Source organism: Cetorhinus maximus, chromosome 10 (genome assembly GCF_964194155.1).
Source record: "Cetorhinus maximus chromosome 10, sCetMax3.hap1.1, whole genome shotgun sequence".
Classification (NCBI taxonomy): Eukaryota; Metazoa; Chordata; class Chondrichthyes; order Lamniformes; family Cetorhinidae; genus Cetorhinus; species Cetorhinus maximus.
In genome coordinates, this window is record NC_135888.1 from 23,102,951 (window position 1) to 23,123,818 (window position 20,868).

At 43.8% G+C, this 20,868-nt stretch overlaps 2 protein-coding genes across 4 annotated transcripts in view; both read left to right on the top strand.

Annotated features, from left to right (window-relative positions):
- The first annotated feature begins 2,380 nt into the window (after positions 1 to 2,380).
- ptgesl (prostaglandin E synthase 2-like) lies at positions 2,381 to 15,328 on the top strand. Its single transcript, XM_078550144.1, has 7 exons — positions 2,381 to 2,671; positions 5,946 to 6,140; positions 7,560 to 7,615; positions 10,759 to 10,911; positions 11,819 to 12,019; positions 12,780 to 12,897; positions 13,571 to 15,328. The coding sequence occupies exons 1-7, from the start codon at positions 2,402 to 2,404 to the stop codon at positions 13,700 to 13,702; spliced, it is 1,125 nt and encodes a 374-aa protein (XP_078406270.1). The 5' UTR covers positions 2,381 to 2,401; the 3' UTR covers positions 13,703 to 15,328.
- A 3,522-nt stretch (positions 15,329 to 18,850) lies between these two features.
- Positions 18,851 to 20,868, top strand: part of odf2a (outer dense fiber of sperm tails 2a) — a 70,987-nt gene continuing 68,969 nt past the window's right edge. For all 3 annotated transcript variants that reach the window (XM_078550146.1, XM_078550148.1, XM_078550147.1), the window contains exon 1: positions 18,851 to 18,915. In XM_078550146.1, the coding sequence (XP_078406272.1) occupies positions 18,913 to 18,915 (3 nt within the window). In that variant the 5' untranslated portion in view covers positions 18,851 to 18,912. The remainder of the gene's footprint in view (positions 18,916 to 20,868) is intronic.

Below are 20,868 nucleotides of genomic sequence, written 5' to 3' on the forward strand. Positions count from 1 at the left end.
CCCGTGCATCCGCCCTCACACCTTCCTCTCCCTCCCAGAAACATGATAGGGTCCCCCTTGTCCTCACTTATCACCCCACCAGCCTCTGCATTCAAAGGATCATCCTCCGCCATTTCCGCCATCTCCAGCATGATGCCACCACCAAACACATCTTCCCTTTGCTCCCCCTGGCGGCATTCCGCAGGGATCATTCCCTCCGGGAAACCCTGGTCTATCCCTCCATCACCCCCTACACCTCAACCCCCTCCTACGGCACCTTCCCATGCAACCACAGAAGGTGTCACACCTGCCCCTTTAATTCCCCTCTCCTCACCGTCCAAGCGCCCAAACACGCCTTTCAAGTGAAGCAGCATTTCACTTGCACTTTCCTCAATTTAGTCTACTGCATTTGTTGCTCCCAATGCGGTTTCCTCTACATTGGAGAGACCAAACACAGACTGGGTGACCGCTTTGCAGAACACCTTCGGACTGTCCGCAAGCATGACCCAGACCTCCCTGTTGCTTGCCATTTCAACACCCCACCCTGCTCTCATGCTCACATGTCTGTCCTTGGCCTGCTGCATTGCTCCAGTGAAGCTCAACGCAAACTGGAGGAACAGCACCTCATCTTCCTACTAGGCACTTTACAGCCTTCCGGACTGAATATTGAGTTCAACAATTTTAGATCATGAACTCTCTCCTCCATCCCCACCCCCTTTCCGATCCCCCCCCTTTTTTTTCCAATAATTTATATAGATTTTTCTTTTCCCACTTATTTCCATTATTTTTAAATGTATTTCCATCCATTGTTTTATCTCTACCTTTTAGCCTATTTCGATTCCTTCACCCCACCCCCACTAGCGCTATCTGTACCTTGCTTGTCCTGCTTTCTACCCTTAATAAGCACATTCCTTAGATAATATCACCACCTTCAACACCTCTTTGTGCTTTTGTCTATGACATCTTTTGGCTATCTCCACCTATCACTGGCCCTCTATCCAGCTCTACTTGTCCCACCTCCCCCTTAAACCAGTTTATATTTCACCTCTCTTCTATTTTTCCTTAGTTCTGTTGAAGAGTCATACGGCCTCAAAACGTTAACTGTGTTCCTCTCCGCAGATGCTGCCAGACCTGCTGAGTTTTTCCAGGTATTTTTATTTTAATTTTTGTTTTTGATTTCCAGCATCCGCAGTTTTTTGCTTTTATCTTACTGAAGTTCTCTGATTGGGATCCATGAACCTCTGGATTCCCCTCAGTTGGTCTGCAATGCAGGGTAAGTTAACGACATGGGCAACCTCCCAGGGCACCATGGTCAGAGTGAGTGAGCGAGTGCAGCCGGAGATGTGATCTGCTGCTCCCTCCCATTGTCTCCTTGCTCCTTTACCACTCCCCACCACCCCACCCCTGCTCCATCTCGCCCCCTGCTCCTGCTTTGCCTGCATTTGCTCTCCCCCTACTTCTTCTGTCCCCTGCACCTGCTCTCCCCCCTGCTTTCTTTGTGCTCTGCTGTCAGCAGGCTTCTCATGGTGGTGTGCCTTCCCCATTGCTCCTGCTCTCCCAAGTGCTTTATCCATATTCTACTCTGCTCCCCCAGCGCCCCCCCCCTCCCTCCCAGGGCTCCTGCTCACCCCTCACCACCACCTCTTTACATGCAAAACTTTTATATTATAAGTATTATATAATATTTTAATTTAGATGGAGAGGGTCTGTGATCCTGAATCCATTTGAAAATGGGTCTTTCAACCAAAAAAAAAATCATTGCTCTGTGATCGTCAAGGGATAGGGGGGAGGGAGTGGAAAAGTGGAGCTGAGCCAGAAGATTGGCTGTGATCTCACTGAAGGACAGAGCAGGCTATATGACCTGCTCCTGCTTATATGGCCTGCTCCTGCTATATGACCTGCTCCTGCTTATATGGCCTGCTCCTGCTATATGACCTGCTCCTGCGATATGGCCTGCTCCTGCAACTATTTCCTATTTTGTGAGATAGCAAATGTTCATAAGAATACGATTTGATTCATTTTCTTTTTTTTTTGCCTGATTTAGTGACTGTTCCATCTTTAAAAAAAAAAGGGGGGGGGCACTTTTGTTAGGTTTGTTGAGATGACAACACTAGTGGATTGAAAGAGGCAAATGTTGGTTTGAACTGTTTTGGGGGAACGTGTTTTGATGCGAAGTTCTGAACAGCGATCGTGGAGTGTGAGCCGATAATTTACGTTGTACAACCAAAATTAAATTCGCCGTCAGTTTTAGTATTTTTGGAGGGGGGGGGGGGTGGAGGGCTGGGGGTATACATGATCAAAAAGGATGTCTAGTTGAAATAGGAAGATGATGTTTGGAAGTGCGGGGGGAGGGGAACTCACTGTAAATCAGTGGTGTCCACCTTTAAGAAGACCAGGGTGACTCAAGTTATGTAAGGTAAAGATGGCAGCTTCCTATGTGAGAGTGGGGAGGCTTTGTGCCCGGCTTGTTGCTTGCAACAGGGCTTGCAGCTGGCAGGTCCTGGTGCTGCAGCCTGGCAGCAGGTTCTACGGGCAGGACAGAGGTTTGAGGGAGAAGTTGGCGGGGCGCCTGAAAGTTGGCAGCTCTGCCCTGAGCTTTGCATTGGTGCTGGGTGGGACCCTGGGATTGTACCACACGCTCAAGCACTACCTGCAGCAAGAGCAGCATCATGCCGAGCAGCCATACACGAAGGTAAACCGCGATTAAACAGGACAAAAAAAGAGGATATCAGGGGGCTCCAGTGCGGTCCCAGTAACTTTATTTGCAGGTAGATAGTAAGGTTTGCATTTCTTGTCAGTTTCTCATGGCATTCCTTATGTTGGGCTGGTGTGGGGTGGGGTAAATCTGCACTGATTTTGTGGCATAACGTTAAGTCCAACGCAGTGTGCTCCCTTTTGTCTTTTTTGCATTACTTTGCAGTGATCTGCTTTCAAACTCTCAGCTTAAATGCCTTTAGTTGTGTCGAATGTTATCTGCAAAAGTATGATGATGCAGTTTATTTTGGACAAATGTGGCTGAAAGAACTTTTTTTTATTTAAAAAAAAATAACGTACAATTGTCCGTGCCATAACATTATAACTTTCAATTTCACAGTACATTTCAAACTTGTCCATATGGGAGACACCTCTTAAAGATGTAAAATAATTCCCCTGTTCTAAGTTTCCAAAGGCAGTGATAGCCTTAAATACTTTTTACTTATGTTGCTGTCTAACAATGATAATGTATTAACAAGGCAATATTTTTATATTTGCCTGCTTAACACTCCTTAAATTTCAAGGTCATTCATTGTATGTCAAGCACTATATAAACCACAAGTCTTTTTATATTGTGGTGTGAATTTTCATCATCGTGAAGTTATGTAGCATATTCCCAGAGGAACATAGGAACAGGTGGAGGCCATTCAGCCCTTTGAGCCTGTTCCATCATTCAGTTAGATAATGGCTGATCTGCATCGTAACTCCAACATTCTTGTCAGTCTTCAAAGTAAAAGGGATTTGGATGGTTGCTTGAAGAATAGGTGTTAAAAAGGTGGTGGAAGTAAGCAGGAGCATGCTCAGGGAACAGTGAAAAATAACACTGGCACAGGTGCAGTGGGCTGATGAATTATTGTTCTGTGATCGCAATAATGATGTGTTCATACTGCTTCAATATTTCAGCGTAATGGAATTTTGGGTGCACAGTGACATAAAAGTGATTTACCTAATCTGATGCTTGAGCACACTGAAGCCAATTGGTATGAAATTCACTTCCAGGAGGTAGTCAGTGCCAACAGTATAATTATAGACCAGCGTCAGATGGGCTCAGTTGATTGCACACTTGTCTTTGAGTCAGAAAGTTTTTTTTTGGAAAAATATACTTTATTCATAAAATATCTGGAAAAACATACCAAACCATTTCAAAATCACCATCACAAAGGTACAATCAGGTTCAACTTTTACAACATGTATCACGAGGTGCATCAATACAATAAATGAATATTACAATCATTTGCAAACATTCATTTTGAGCTGTACAGCCCGAGGGGCTCTAAACAGTTCCCAGTCCCTCGGTGCTCTGTGGCAGAAAGGTCTTAGACAGTGACCCTTGCCCATTGCGCCTTTGCGGCGGCTGCCCCAAGCTTTAGTGCATCCCTCAGCACGTAGTCCTGGACTTTGGAATGTGCCAGTCTGCAACACTCGGTCGGGGACAACTCTTTGCACTGGAAGACCAACAAGTTTCGGGCAGACCAAAGAGCGTCTTTCACCGAGTTGATGATCCTCCAGCTGCAGTTAATGTTTGTCTCGGTGTGTATCCCTGGGAACAGCCTGTAGAGCACAGAGTCCTGTGTCACAGAACTGCTCGGGATGAACCTCGACAGAAACCACTGCATCTCTCTCCAGACCTTCTTTGCAAAGGCACAATCTGCAAGGAGGTGAACAACGGTCTCGTCCCCACCACAGCCACCTCGAGGGTAACGTGCCAAGGGGGTGAGACTCCTGGCATGTAGGAAGGATCTGACGGGGAGGGCCTTTCTCACCACCAGCCAAGTTACGTCTTGGTGCTTGTTGGAAAGTTCTGGTGATGAGGCATTCTGCCAAATGACTTTGACAGTCTGCTTGGAGAACCATCTCACAGGATCCACCCTCTCCTTTTCTCGCAGGGCCTCTAGGACGTTACGTGCCGACCACTGCCTGATGGACTTGTGGTCAAAGCTGTTTCTCTGCATAAATTTTTCCACGAGGGACAGGTGGTACAACACGGTACAACTACTTGGAGCGTTCTGCGGCAGCGTGGCCAGACCCATCCTTCACAACACCGGGGACAGGTAGAACCTCAGCACGTAGTGACACTTGGTGTTTGCGTACTGAGGGTCTACGCACCGCTTGATGCAGCCACACACAAAGGTGGCCATCAGTATGAAGGCGATGTTGGGCACGTTTTTTCCCCCTTTATCTAGAGGCTTGTACATCGCGTCCCTGCGGACACGATCCATTTTCGACCTCCAGATAAAGCGAAAGATGGCTCGGGTGATCGCCATCGCGCAGGAGTCTGGAATGGGCCAGACCTGCGCCACGTACAGCAACAGCGAGAGTGCCTCACACCTGATGACCAGGTTCTTACTTTGAGTCAGAAAGTTGTGGTTCAAGCCCCATGCTCAGGATTTGAGCACCTAATTCAGGCTGACAGTGCTGAGGAAGTGCTGTACTGTCTGAAGTGCACTTTCAGATGATGTGGTAAACCAAAGCCTCGCCTACCTTTTAGGTGGATTTAAAAGATCCCATGGCAACTATTTTGAAGAAAAGCAGGGGTATTCCCCACAGGGCTTGTTCAATATTTATCTTCAGCTGACATCACTAAAGAGTATCTGGTCATTATCACATTGCCCCTTCTGGGACCTTGCTGTGTGCCAATTGGCTGCCATGTTGCCTACATTACAACAGTGAATACACTTCAACTGAGCACTTTTTGAGGTACTACATTGGCTGAAAAGTGCTTTTAATCAACCTGAAGCCATAAAATGTGCTATATAAATGCCAGTCTTTCCTCCCTCCCTCCGCCTAGTTCAATGCACCCGGGTCAGATACAGATAGGCACTTAAACAAATGCACTTCACTGTTGGGTCAGTTCTGAATGATAAAAAAGAACAAGCGGGAGGGTCCACTGAACTGGAATTTTGAAATAAAGTAAGACCTGCATTTATATAGCACCGTTCACAATTTCAGGATACCCCAAAGCTTCTTACATCCAATGGAGTAGTTTTGAAGTGTAGTGTGGTAGTTTCCTACACTGTTGTCGTGTAGAAAATGCGGTAGCCAATTTGCGCACAAACCGCAAAGTGATGATGACAGGGTCATTTGTATTAGTGATACTAGTTGAGGATCGGTGATGGAGTGGGGGGCATGGGCAGCAAAGGGATTGTAGTTCAGCTCTCCAGGTGTGGTTGAAACCTCTTTTCTCTTCCCTCTGTGTGTTTGCTTTGCTGCAGAAGTCCACTGCTGACCTGTCGCTCACTCTGTACCAGTACAAGACCTGTCCATTCTGCAGCAAAGTCCGGGCATTCCTCGATTTCCACTCGCTGCCCTACAAGATTGTGGAGGTCAACCCAGTCTTACGCAAGGAGCTCAAATTTTCCAGCTACCGGAAGGTTCCGATTCTGATCGGGGACGATGGTGAGATAGTGGTGAGTTTGCGCAAGCTACATCAAAATGGGCACAAATTCTAAATGTAGAGCATGAAATAATATTCATGAAATAAATGTAAAATTTACTTTTGTATTTCCACTTTAGTGATATAAATTAGGAAGCAAAATCTTTGCAAAGATTTTTTTTAAATTCACTCACGGGATGTGGGCTTCGCTGGCTGGGCCAGCATTTATTGCCCATCCCTAGTTGCCCTTGAGAAGGTGGCGGTGAGTTGCCGTCTTGAACCGCTGCAGTCCACGTGGTGTAGGTACACCCACAGTGCTGTTAGGAAGGGAGTTCCAGGATTTTGACAGTGAAGGAATGGCGATATACTTCCAAGTCAGGATGGTGAGTGACTTGGAGGGTTCTGGTGTTCCTATCTATCTGCTGCCCCTTGTCCTTCTAGATGGTAGTGGTTATGAGTTTGGAAGGTGCTGACTAAGGAACCTTGGTGAATTCCTGCAGTGCATCTTGTAGATGGTACACACTGCTGCTACTGTGTGTTGGTGGTGGAGGGAGTGAATATTTGTGGATGTGGTGCCAGTCAAGCAGGCTGCTTTATTCTGGACAGTGTCAAGCTTCTTGAGTGTTGTGGGAGCTGCACTCATCCAGGCAAGTGGGGAGTATTCCATCACACTCCTGACTTGTGCGTTGTAGATGGTGGACAGGCTTTGGGGAGTCAGGAGATGGGTTACTCATCACACAATTACTAGCCTCGGGCCTGCTCTTGTAGCCACAGTATTTATTTGGCTATGATTAGGTAGTGGCTTCAGAATGTGGAAATCTGTTGGAACCCTTTCAGGATGGTGACTGCAGCATATAATTTAGGTTGGCACTTGAATGCAGTAGCGAGGGAGTGCTGCATTGCATGAGGTACTGACTTTCCAATGAGGGTTTAAACCATCTGCTGCTGCCCTGTTTCAAATGGACGTTTAAGGTCACATGAAACTCTTTATAGCAGAGCATGGCGTTTTTCCCGACTCTTCCCTAACATTCAATCAATCAGCTCATTGGGATCTTGCTGTGAACAAAAAGCTGCCACATTTGCCATCTTTAAATGTCAGATTACTTAATTGCACGCAAAGAAATTTAGGACATTTTAGAGCTGTGATGAAGTGTTATCCATGTGTGTCTCTCCGTATTCTCACTTGCTGTTTCTCCTCCCTTTCCTCTTCCTCTCCTTCAATCTCCCTTCATCTCTCTATTCTTACCCCCATCTTTCTCTTTTCCCCATCCCCTCTTCCTCTTCACCCAACTTCTCCACCTCTCTCACTGCCCAATTTAGTATAAATTAGTTTAAACCTGAAATTTGAGAAGTGAATGAAATGGGCGTATTGGAATAAAGACATAGAGTTGGATGTTTGTGAATTAAGTGTGGGATAAGCAGCTTTGAACTAATTTAGTTTCCTTTTTTTCAGCAAATCAATGATTCCTCAGTTATCATCAGCGCTGTAAAGACATTTTTACTGTCCAGGTAAATCTGACGTGGCTACTGACACTCATTTGGATATTTATTTCCAAAGTTTTTTGCTTTGTGAAGTTTAGATTCTCTTTTTGAACAGAGCTTTTAGTTTCTTCATTTTCTTTTGTCGAAAGGATTCCCATTTTCCCCCTCTGGTTATTAATTTTATTTCAAACTTTTCACCTTTTTGCTTGAGATCTCCTTATCCTATAATTATAAAGATGTTTTTTGTTTTTTATTTGAACTCCAAAAGTCACTAATTTTTCCAGAAACATGAATTTTCTCTTCCTCCCCTGTGTTCAGCTGTTAAGGGTGCTTGTGGCACACTTATACCTTTTGCTCAAACATATCCACTTACGCGTGTACACTTGCATTTTTACACACACATGCGTGCACACTCCTTCGTTAACTTAGGGACACATCCACTCTTCTTTTTCCCTCTCACTCACAGACCAGACTCTTCCATTATTGCACACTTAGTCGCAATCTCATGTCCCTCTTAAAACCCATTCCCTCCTGCTCTCTGTCACAAACCCACAATCACCCAAACACGGTTTTTTGTCCATTTTGTAGGATTGTTCAATTTCTACTATTCCCCTCAGTTTTTACCTGTTGCTGAAGAGCCCAAAAGATTCCAAGGATTTTTTTTTTTCTTTTCAAAAATAGGAATGAGAAAAAGCAGAGCTCTGCTCTTCAAGTGTATTGCTTTATGAGCCATTCAGGTCCATCGATTTAGAGGGTAGCATATTATCCTGGCTTTGGCCAGTACCATCATGTAACGGTTCCTGGAAATTAAGTGAAAGCAGCCTAATTTTTCTCTCCCCTTCCTTGCCTTACCTCTTGTGGGTAAGTGGCTGATTGATGAGCTCCTCGTTGGTGGCACAGTTAAAATTAGTGTACAAGTGCATAGCCGATTGTGAACACAATTCCACCTCCCCTGAAACTCTGATGAAGAGTCATACGGACTCGAAACGTTAACTGTGCTCCTCTCCGCAGATGCTGTCAGACCTGCTGAGTTTTTCCAGCTATTTTTGTTTTTGGTCCACCTCCCCTCACTTTGTCTTGGATTTTTCACTTTGGCCGCAATCGGCAATCCAGTTGCAAATTGCACCCGGCTTGAGAAGTGTTTTTTTTTCTTCCCCATAAGTTTCTGTTCAAACTGATTTGCTTATCACTGAACACAAAAATCTGCCATGAGCCAGTGCAATTGGGCAGCATTTTGTAACTTTGTGAAAAAAAAAGCTTTAAAATTAGAGTGGTAACCTGGTGTAGTGTGATTTAATACAGCTGAAAATGTGTTTCTCACAAAAAATAAGAATTTTACTCAGATTGTCTGGTCTGCCACTTCTGAGTAACCTATTTTAAATAACTGAAAATGACTTTAAAAGAACAACATAGAACCATTTGCTAGTTATATTGGGATACAGAGGTCAGTTTCTTAGATTAAAATGATACTCAAAGCTTTAAAACTCACAAATGGTGTCCTTGCACCCAGAAGAATTAGCTTAATTTTTAGACCCTCCATGAAGGCCTGTAAACAAGTGCAACTAGCATAAACTCTTAATGGCAATTAATTTCATCAGGAGGTATGACCAGTTTTAAAGGCAAGGGCAGCTTCTAGCAAAATATTTTTTAACCTAGCGTAAAAGATCTTGGAAACTTGAGTTGTGCTTGATACAGCTTGCTGGTTTGGCCAATTTTAGACAAATTGCATTAAAAAAAAACAGTGCAACTGAGAGGAAACCCCAGGCCCTTGTACCCACATCGGTATGTGAGCCTAGTGTTAGGAGACAGATGGTGACTTGGGGTCCCTCTTGAGTTGTCGCCCCACCACTTTGGGAGAGGTTGGCCTTCTATGATCGACCTCTTCTCTTCACACCTCCTGCCCTGCCATGGTACACCTCTGATCATCTACCGGGTGGATGAGCAATTACTGGTGTGGACTAGCTGTTTGAAAGCTCTGACATTGGTTTTTTTTAAAGAATTGTTAGTTGTGAATACTGGAACTGTTGACATGTATGTGGGTTTCAATTTACAAAACAAAGAGTTGGAGGTATTGCGAACTGTGAGGAGGATAGTGATAAACTTCAAGAGGGCATAGGTTGGTGGAATGGACGGACATGAGGCAGATAAAATTTAATGCACAAAAGTGCGAAGTGATGCATTTTGTAGGGAGAATGAGGAGAGGCAATATATAATAAAGGGTACAATTCTGAAGGGACTTAGGAGCAGAGGGTTCTGCGGATATATTGAAGGTGGTAGGGCAGATTGAGAAAGTGGTCAAAAAGGCATACGGGATCCTGGGCTTTATAAGTAGAAGCACAGAGTATGATAGCAAGGAAGATATGATGAACCTTTATAAAACTTTGGTGTGGCCTCAGCTGAAGAATATTGTGTACAATTTGAGCAACATACTTCAGGAAGTATGTTCTCTGGATCCCACTACCATGTGGAACATCGTGCACAATGTGCCCAAAGATATGGAGATTGAGAATCGGCCTGTTCAATCGCATGAAAACTCATGGCAGGAACTGGTGACCTTGAGTAGGCGTCATCCTTGAATCGAGAGACAGCTGATGATGACGACAATTTCAGAAGAGATCTGAAGGCTTTAGAGAGATGCAGAAAAAAAATTCATGAAAAATGGTTCCAGGGATGAGGGACTTCAATTACATGGATAGTTTGGAGAAACTGGGACTGTTCCCCTTAGAGTAAAGAAGATTGAGGGGAGATTTGACAGAGGTGTTCAAAGTCATGAGAGGTCTAGACAGACTAGGTAGCGAGAAACTTCCCGTTGGCGGAGGGATTGAGAACCAAAGGACACCGATTTAAGGTGGTTGGCAAAAGATCCAGCGGCGACATGAGGAAAATCTTTTTTAAACAACATGTGGTTGGGATGTGGAATGCCCTGTCTGTGAGTGAGGTGGAGGCAGATACAATTGTGGCTTTCAAAAGGGAATTGGATAAGCACCTGAAGAGAGAAAATTTTCAGGGCCGTGGAGAAAGGGTGTGGAGTGGGATTAGCTGAGTTGCTCTTGCAGAGAGCTGTCATGACATGACGGGCTGAATAGCTTTTTGTAATCATTCTATGATTTTATACAACGTGCTGGTTTGTCTCTCCGTGCTGTTTACTTGCTGTTTCTTAAAAATCTCAGGCACAAAAACCTAACTCAGGTGGCATCATACTATCCAGAGATGAAATCTAAAGATGAGAAGGGGAAGGAAGTGGTTGAATACAACAACAAGTACTGGGTGATGCTGGAGGACCAGGATGAAAAGCAATACTACTTCACCAAGGAGGCCAGGAAGTAAGTAAACCATGAAGCACACTTCAAATCAATCATGTTTTTCTGATGTTATTTTTGAAAAATAAGCTGTTCTGGTTGGGATAGATTTCTATAATGTCCAATGCCCTCTTGTCCAGTCCTGGTAGGTGGAATGGATATGCCAGTGTGCCTTTGTTACCTCCAGACTTGACTATTCAAATGCTCTCCTAGCCAGTGTCTTATCTTTCTCCGTCCATAAATTCAAGCTCATTCAAAGCTCTGCTACCTAAATCCTAACTTGCACTGTCCCATTCACCAATCCACCCCCTGTTCTCATTGACCTACATTGGCTCCCGGTCAAGCAATGCCTCAATTTTTAAAATTCTTATCTTTTTCAAATCCCTCCATGGCCTCATTCTTCCCTATCTCTATAATCTCCTCCAATTCTATAACCCTTCTGCGCTATCTGTGCTCCTCCAATCTGGCCTCTAGCACATTCTCGATTTTAATCACTTCACCATTAGCAGCCATGTCTTCAGCTGCCTGGGCCCTAAGCTCTGGAATTCCCTCCCTAAACTTCTCTACCACTTTCTCCTCTTTTAAGATGCTCCCTCTGTGACCAAGCTTTTGGTTACATCCTAATGTGGCTTGATGTCAAATTTTATTTGATAACGCTCTGTGAAGCACCTTGGGAAGTTTTTGCTACTGTTAAAGGTGCTGTCTAAATGTAAGCTGCTTTTGTGTACAAACTTCAAATGGCTGGTGACACTCCTGTTTCCACAGGGGAGGGAGGGAAGACACTGTGAGTTCATTATCTAGCTGTTGTTGTACCTGCCCTACGGTCTGCCTAAGTCATGGCCCATTACAAGGTTGATCAGCTGACTTTGGTTATGGATGTTGGATGTTCTTTACCATATTGACCTGTGCTGGGTTTTTTCTTTAATATCAGGGAGGAAATGAAATGGCGTAAGTGGGTGGATGACTGGCTGGTTCATCTCATTTCGCCCAATGTCTACCGCACTCCTGGAGAAGCTCTGGCGTCTTTCGACTACATTGTGAGGGAGGGGAAATTTGGAGCGTTTGAAGGATTTTTCGCTAAATATTTTGGAGCTGCAGCCATGTTCTTTGTCAGCAAGAGACTTAAGTCAAGGTGTGTGTATTTAATTCTTTAAGGTTCCTTAGTAAGTCCAGACACCTGGATGGGAAGTGGGAGATTGCCCACCGGAAATGGAACCAGGACTGGTCGGAAGGATATCACGCCATGGAGAAGGTGCAGAGGAGATTTACTAGAATGGTAGCAGGCATGATGGATTTCAGTAAAGGAGGGACTAGAGAATGCTCTCCTCAGAGCAGAGAAGGTTAGGGGGAGATTTAATAGAGATGTTCAAAAACATGAAGGTTTTTGATACTAAATAAAGGAAATAAGGAAAGATTGTTTCTAGTAGCAGAAGGGCCAGTAACCAGCGAAAGCACTGTCTGAAAGGGATGTAGAAGCAGATTCAATAGGAACTTCCAAAAAGGGAATTGGATAAATACTGAAGGTTGAAAACTGCAACGTTATGGGGAAAGGGCAGACCAATTCGATAGCTCTTTCAGAAGAGCTGGCATAGGCATGATGGGTGAAATGGCGTCCTGTTGCACTGTAAGATTCTATGACTCCGCTGGCCTAAGGTGGTATCTCTGCACCGTTGACACCCGAATTGGATTTGAGAGAGAAATCTTACAGGGAACCAGATTACCACGGGAAATGCCACACGACCAATCTTTCCTACCATTCCTCTCGCTGCTTCAAGCTGTCATGTCATATCCACTGGTTGTCTGGGCTCAAACTCCAACTCCCTCATCCTTTTGGATCTCCTGTGCTGTGTCTTATGAGAACTTGCTGAACCTTTGTCCTTGTTGGTTTCCAGACATAATCTTCATGATGATGTCCGGCAGGATCTGTACAAAGCTGCCGACCAGTGGGTGGCTGCTATCGGCAAGCACAGGCCATTCATGGGCGGGGACATGCCCAACCTTGCTGACCTGGTAAGAGATGTTAATCATTGTGGGTTCTCTTGCGATTTACCAAGATACCAGAACTGGGAGGTTATAACTATCAAGAAAGATAGAACAGTTTGGGGCTCTATTGTCCAGAAGAGAGAAGGCTGAGGGGTGATCTGATAGAGGTCTTTAAGATTAAGATTATGAAAGGGTTTGATAGATGTAGAGATATGTTTCCATTTGTGGCACAGAAACAGGCTATTCAGCCCATCTTGTCTGTGCCAGTTTTTATGTTCCACATGAGACTCCTCCAACATCTCTTCAACTCACCCTATCCATATATCTTTCTATTCCTTTCTCCCTTGTGTGTTTTTCTAGCTTCCCCTTAAATACACCATCACCTCAACCGTGGAAGCAAGTTCCACATTCTAATCATTTGCTGGGCAAAGAAGTTTCTTTTGATTAACCTATTAGATTTATTAATGACTATCTTATATTTACGTGCTCTAGTTCTGGTCTCGCCCTCAAGTGAAAACATCTTCTTGATGTCTACCCTATCAAACCTTTTCATAATCTTAATCACCTCTATCAGGATCATCCTCAGTCTTATGGATAACAGTTCCAGCCTGTTAAGCTTTCCTGATAGGTATAACGTTTCAGTTCTGTAAGTCTTTCTCTTGTAATGCCACTTCTCTCTTTTGCTTTTCCATCTTCACAGGCAGTCTATGGGGTACTTCGGGTAATGGAAGGTTTGGAGGCATTCAATGACATGATGGCAAACACCAAGATCAAGGCATGGTATCAAAGAGTGGAGGAAGACATCAAGAAAGGACAGGATGTTGAGCAATAAATTGATGCAGGAGTCATTGAGAGAATCATGTGAAATTTTTATTGCATTTCTCTTCTGTTAATGGTGTTGGACAGACGATAGGACCTGATGTTGATGGAGTGCTGTGAGATCAGTATGGAGAAAAGAAGCTATGCTTTAACAACTGCAACCATGCAACAGTCATCCTTGGTTAATCAAGGGGGCTTTTCCACTGCAGCAGGAAGATTTTGATGCAATGCTACATTTGTAGTTTAAATGCTGCATGAATCCAGGATTAGGGACTGACCTGATACCAGAAAGAAATTGGTGGATGGAGTCTCACTCTGCTTTGCTTCAAACTCAGTTCAGGTTTATTAGTGGATTTATACATGCACAGTTTAGCATTGATAACGGGACACAGTATTGGTGCTAAATATAAATGCAACTGAAAAGGCACTTAAAAACATAGCTTTAAAAAGCCACAAAGGTTATACATTTAACAGTGCGATGTTTGTGAGCATTGAAGTAAAATGCAAAATAAAAACTAGACATCTCAAAGAAATACAGGCTGTGCTGGTAATGCAAGTAGATTCAGTCTCTTTATGGAGACAACAGACACGTTAATGATTGAGGTATAACACTTAATCTGAACTGGTAAAAATGAACAGCATTTAAATAGGAACAAAACAGGGAAGGGGGAAACGCACACAAACACATGAACGGTAGAATGTCCATTATTACTCTTTTCACTTCCCTTTATGTTTCGATTTTAGATGCTGTTCGTTTCTCAGTTCTGTTGAAGGGTTACACCTGTATCTGGGCCAGCATTTATTCCTAAGCCAACAACAAAACTAAGGACAGAATATCCTGGTCATTTTCACATTGGTGTTTGTGGGAGCTTGTGTGTAAACTGGCTATCGCATTTCCTTTACTACAACAATAACTATGTTTCAAAAGTACTTCATTGGCTGTAAAGTGCTTTGGAATATCCCTGAAGACCTGAAAGATGCAATGTAAATCTCTCTCTCTCTCCCCGCTCTCTTGCCCCTCTCTTTCTCTCCCTCCCCCCGCCCCCTCCAACCCTGAGGTTAGTTGGAGGAAAATTACTGAGGAAGCTGCTTGTAAATTCTAGCTGTCACACTCAGGGAGAGGCAAGGTTATCAAGCTAAGAAAAGCCAGCAGGAAATGAAATATCTTGACATTTGGATCTGTAACAAAGTTTGATAGATCAGGTGCTGGATGCAAGGCTGGTTAATTTCTGTTTTATCTGAGTGAGAGTGAATTGATGAGTTGTATGGAAGGTAAAGTTCTTCAAATTAATAATTTTAATAGATTTATTATGTTTACCCCAACCTGCCTTTCTCCTGTGCTTCCCCCTCTCCCTGTATATAACTATTTTGGTTTTTGCTGAAGTTGTGTCCTCTTCGCTTCTCTGTGGCAAGTAGAAATGAGTTCCTGTTTGAAGGGAAAAACGGGTACATCAGAATCTAACAGGGCGTATTTGAGACCATTTTTTTCTCCTAAATGTACCTTTGTCACAGGAGTGGGTGAAAAGGAATTTCTTCAAACAAACCTTGGCGAGGTCTTAATGGTTAGAGGGGATCCATGGCTACATGTGTGTAGCTGGATGGTGTATGTAATATTTAATAAAAAGTATTACGAATTTTACTCTGTTCTATTTGATTAACTGTAACTAGATTATTGATGGATTGTAGAAGGCAAAAATAATGATAATAATAATGGTAAGCACTGTATTACAGAACCACAAAGGTTCTTGGTCTTATCCTGACTACCTGATCTTTAACAGGAGTGCAACAATTGGGCCCAGGAGGGACAACCCCCTCCTGAACCATGTTGAAATGTGGACACAAAGTGAAATCAGATGAGGCTTGGCTTGGGTGCCTACATAATTAAATAGTGTCAGTTGTGCCTCAGGGTACTCTTGCCTCTGACTTTGAAGGATGTGGGTTCAAGTCCCATTCCAGACACTTGAGCTCAAAAATTTAAGCTGATACACTGGTTCTGTACTCTGGGAGTGCCGCACTGTTGGAGGTGCCGTCCTTCAGATGAGACATTAAACTGAGGCCTTACCTGCATTCTCAGGGTGTAAAAGATCATACACCCTCTTCAAAGAACAGTGAAGGAGTTATTCCTGGTGTTCTGGGCCAATATTTATCCTTCAATCAACGTCACTTAAAAAATTATTTGGTCATCCTCACATTGCTGTTTGTAGGAGCTTGTTGTGTGCAAACCAGCTGTCACTTTTCCTACATTGCAACAGTGCTTAGACTTCAGTACTATTTGGTGTGAAGCAGTTTGAGACATCCTGAGGTCATGAAGGTGCAACATAAATGCAAGTTTTTAATTTATTTAAACAATGACCATTTGGAGAAGCAAACTGAAGACTGCCCACACTCATGGAACCATCTTGAATGATGTATAATTGCTCCACAATGATGTTGAAATAATTATGATATTAGTAGAAGTAACAATCAACACAGCCTGTCACTGGTGGACAGCAAAGAACAAAGCAAATACAATGATATAGCTACCACAGTAGAGTACAAAGTAAGAACAAATACTAGTAGCAGTTACACAAAATAGTGTGCCTGTCAGGCTACACATCTTGAATAATGTGTCCAATTCTTGTGTTTGGGATACAAGGAGGACATTTAAGATGCAGAAGGAGTGCACAAATGGGCCACGAGACTCATTCCTAGGACTAGATTATGAGGAAAGACTAGAGAAATTTGAGATTTTCAGCCCTGAATGGAGGTGACCATTTAGAGATATAAGCCTTTCAACCCTTTGATATCTCTACACTGTCCATTTCTGACCTTTTGCATATCCACCTTTGGCAGTCATGTCTTCTGCTGTCTATACCCTAAGCTCTGAATTCCCTCTCTAAAACTCTCCACCTCTCTACCACTCCATCCTTTAATATGTTAATCAAAATCTACCTCTTTTGATCATGTTCCCTGGGATGAGGGAGTTATCTTATAAGGAAAGGTTGGGCCTGTATCCATTGGAGTTTAGAAGAATGAGAAGTGATCTTATTAAAACATATAAGATCCTGAGCGCACTTGACAGTGTGGATGCAGAGAGGATGTTTCCCTGCGTGGGAGAGACTGGAACTAGGACAAACAGTTTATAAATAAGGGGTCTCCGATTTAAGACACAGATGAGAATTTTTTTCTCTGAGGATTGTGAGATGTGGATAACTCTTACCCAGAAAGTGGTAGAGCCAGGATCATTGAATATTTTTAAGGCAGAGGTAGATTGACTCCTCAGTTAATCAAGAATCGAAGTGCAGGCAGGAAAGTGACGTTGAGGTCACAGTAGTTCAGGCATGATCTTATGGAATGGTGGAGCAGGCTCGATGGGCCAAATGGCCTGCTCCTGTTCCTAATTCGTATGTATGTACGTTTTAGGTCACCTATCTTAATATTTCCTTGACAAAAACAAAACTACATGGAAAAACTCAGCAGGTCTGGCAGCATCTGCGGAGAGGAGCACAGTTAACGCTTCGAGTCTGAATGACCCTTCAGGGGTCCTCTCTGCAGATGCTGCCAGACCAGCTGAGTTTTTCCAGGTATTTTTGCTTTTGTTTTGGATTTCCAGCATCCGCAGTTTTTTGCTTTTATCTTAATATTTCCTTGTGTGGTCTGGTGTCAAATTTTGTCTGATAATGCTCCTGTGAAGTGCTTGGGGTGTTTTACTACCATAAAGGCGCACACAAATGTAATTTGTTATTGATAGGAAAAAGATCCAGAACAGTACCCCAAATTAAACCACCATAGTAGGGCAAACCCTGCTCCGAAGAAGGATCATACGGACTCGAAAGTCGACTGTTTTTCTCTTTCCACAGATGCTGTCAAGACTACTGAGTTTTTCCAGCATTTTCTGTTTTTGTTTCAGATTTCCAGTATCACAGTATTTTGCTTTTATAGTAGGGCAAACGTTCATATTAGTAAAATGCAAAATTAGTATTGAGGTCAGGTACTTCAAAGAGTCGTTTTAAGTACACAGCAATATTCTAATAAATCTCTGTACCCTCAAGTGGTGGCCAGAACTGTACACAGTAATCAAGTTGTTAATCTAACTGGTGTTTTATACTGGTGTTTCTCCTCACCGTCCAAGGGTCCAAACACTCATTTCAAGTGAAGCAGCATTTCACTTGCACTTCCCTCAACTTAGTCTACTGCATTCGTTGCTCCCAATGCAGTTTCCTCTACATTGGAGAGACCAAACGCAGACTGGGTGACCGCTTTGCAGAACACCTTCGGTCTGTCCGCAAGCATTACCCAGACCTCCCTGTCGCTTGCCATTTCACACTCCACCCTGCTCTCATACCCACATGTCCGTCCTTGGCTTGCTGCATTGTTCCAGTGAAGCTCAACGCAAACTGGAGGAACAGCATCTCATCTTCCGACTAGGCACTTTACAGCCTTCCGGACTGAATATTGAGTTCAACAATTTTAGATCATGAACTCTCTCCTCCATCCCCACACCCTTTCTGATTTTCCCAATAATTTATATAGATTTTTCTTTTCCCACCTATTTCCATTATTTTTAAATGTATTTCCATCCATTGTTTTATCTCTACCTTTTAGCCTTTTTCGATTCCTTCACCCCACCCCACCCCCACTAAGGTTATCTGTACCTTGCTCGTCCTGCTTTCTACCCTTAATTAGCACATTCCTTAGATGATATCACCACCTTCAACACCTCTTTTTCCTTTTGTCTGTGACATCTTTTGGTTATCTCCACCTATCACTGGTCCTCTATCCAGCTCTTCTTGACCCCCCCCCCAAACCAGCTTATATTTCACCCCTTTTCTATTTTTCCTTAGTTCTGTTGAAGAATCATGCAGACTCGAAACATTAACTGTGCTCCTCTCCACAGTTGCTGCCAGACCTGCTGAGTTTTTCCAGGTATTTTTGTTTTGGTGCTATCAGTGCTGTTGTGTTTCTGGGATTCGGAGAAGGCCCAGCCAGCAAGGATTTGATGTGGTTGCTATGGTAACCCAGCAGCTCCCGCAAACCGGAAGGGAAGCTAACGGTTGACAATCGGAGGAGGGGGCGGGCTTGGGAGGGTCACAGCGAAACAGCCAATCGGAGTCGCGGAAAATCCGTTGAAAGTATTCGAATGCGCCAATGGGAAGCGGAGATAGCGCGTCCGGAAGTGACGTCGGGCGCCGCCGCAAGCTCAAAGCAACCGCTTCAAGTGGCTGCTGGCAACAGGCGTTTCGCATGGTAAGGAGCCGGGACTGGAACCTCTCATCTGGTTAAAGAGCAGCGATAGGGTTGGGTTCAGCAGAGGAACGGGAAGAGCTACGGCATTTGTTGAAAGATGTCGCAAAAAAAGCGTTTCACAACTACTGGAAGTAGCAAAGGAAGGGGCGCAGTGACTTGTTATGTAGGGAAATCTGGCGGCCATTTTGTGCAGAGCAAGATCCCACAGCCAATGATATGAATGGCTAGTTATTTCTGTCTTGAGGTAGCTCTTGGGTTTTTCTTCTATTCTTTTATGGGATGTGGGTGTTGCTGGCAAGGCCATCCCTCATTGCTGTTGAACTGAGTAGCATGCCAAATCTTTTCATAGGGGAGTTGAGTGTGGTATGAATTTTTAAATTCATTCATGGGATGGGGGCATTGATAACTAGGCCAGTGTTTATTGCCCATCCTTATTTGCCCTTGAGAACTGAGTGGCTTCCTAAGCCATTTCAGAGAGCATTTAAGAATCAACCAACCACATTGCTGTGGGTCTGAAGCCAGACCAGGTAAGGATGGCAGATTTCCTTTCCTAAAGGATATTAGTGAACCAGATGGGTTTTTATGACAATTGACAATGGTTTCATGGTCATCATCAAACTTTAAATCCAGATTTTTTGTTTATTGAATTCAAATTTCATGAATCTTATGGGTCCTCAGAGCATTGCCCTAGCACTTTGACCAATGTCAATACCACTACACCGCTGCCTCTCCAATGGTAATGTTGCTACACTAGTAATCCAGAGGTTCAGTCTAATACTTTGAGGACATGGCAGCTGGTGGAATTTAAGCTTAAGTAATAAATCTGGATTTGAAAGCTAGTCTCAGTAATGGTGACCTGTTCTTACCAGGTCTGGTCTACATGTGACTCCAGATAGCATTCCACAGCAGTAGCTGAATCTTTTACATCCACTGCAGCCAATGCCTGTAATGAAAAGGGGTGATGGGGATGAGATGGTGCATAATCTCATATCCACTTACCCCAACCCCATCATTTTGGAACTAGCCAATGTTAATTTGGAGAACCTACCTTCACCTCATTTTGGTGCTCTGCCCCCAGGAACCTCTGTTGCCTGTCTCCCACATCCAGGTTCACTCACCTTCAGCCTGTTTGGTTCCTGGCTTGGATTTTGGACAAGGTATATCAGCATTTCCTTATTCCCAGCTTGGACCCCTCCCTGCCTACTCTGCTGAATCTTGACTCCAGCCCCCTTGCCCGTCCCCACTTCCACCCAGTTGACTAAACCCAGTTCTGCCACAAAAAGCAGGTGAGACCTCCAACACTATTTCCAAAGGATGGTACTCCTGACAGACTCCCTTCTGAACTGCACTAGAATGTTAGCTTAGAATATATGCTGTGGAGGGGAGTGTCGTGGACATTCCACATCAGGCTAAACAGGGTACTTCCCTGTGAGGTTTGAATTAACCTTAATATTAAGCATATTGGAACTCCTACATACATGAAGTTGGTTTTGAGTGTGCCTTATACAAAGATGGCTGTGTAAGTTGGAAACTACAAAATGCCGAAAGGGCGTGAGATTTCCAGCAGGTATGAGTTTCCCTAGAGTGGCAGGGAGATGGGATCCTGAGCAGGGAGACATAAGAGAGGGAAACAAAGATAGAACTGAAAGGCAGAAAAGTAGAAAGCAAAAGTGGAAGGCAAAGGAAACCAGGGCTAGCAGCAAATAGGGCCATAGTACAATAATAAAAGTGTAAAAATGTTAAGACAAATCTAAAGCCATTGTACCTGACTGCACAGCATTCGCAATAAGGTAGACACATTAACAGCGCAAATGGATGTAAACTGATATATGATATGATTACGATTATAGAGACAAGGCTGCAGGGTGACCAAGACTGGGAATATCCAAGAGTATTCGATATTTAGGAAGGACGGGCAAAAAAGAGAAGGTGGTGGGGTGGTGGTGTTAGTTA

Coding starts and splice junctions, on each gene's coding strand:
- ptgesl (XM_078550144.1), top strand. CDS start 2,402: ATGGCAGCTTCCTATGTGAGAGTGGGGAGGCTTTGTGCCCGGCTTGTT. Junction 12,020..12,779: donor AGCAAGAGACTTAAGTCAAG/GTGTGTGTATTT, acceptor GTTGGTTTCCAG/ACATAATCTTCATGATGATG. Junction 12,898..13,570: donor TGCCCAACCTTGCTGACCTG/GTAAGAGATGTT, acceptor CCATCTTCACAG/GCAGTCTATGGGGTACTTCG.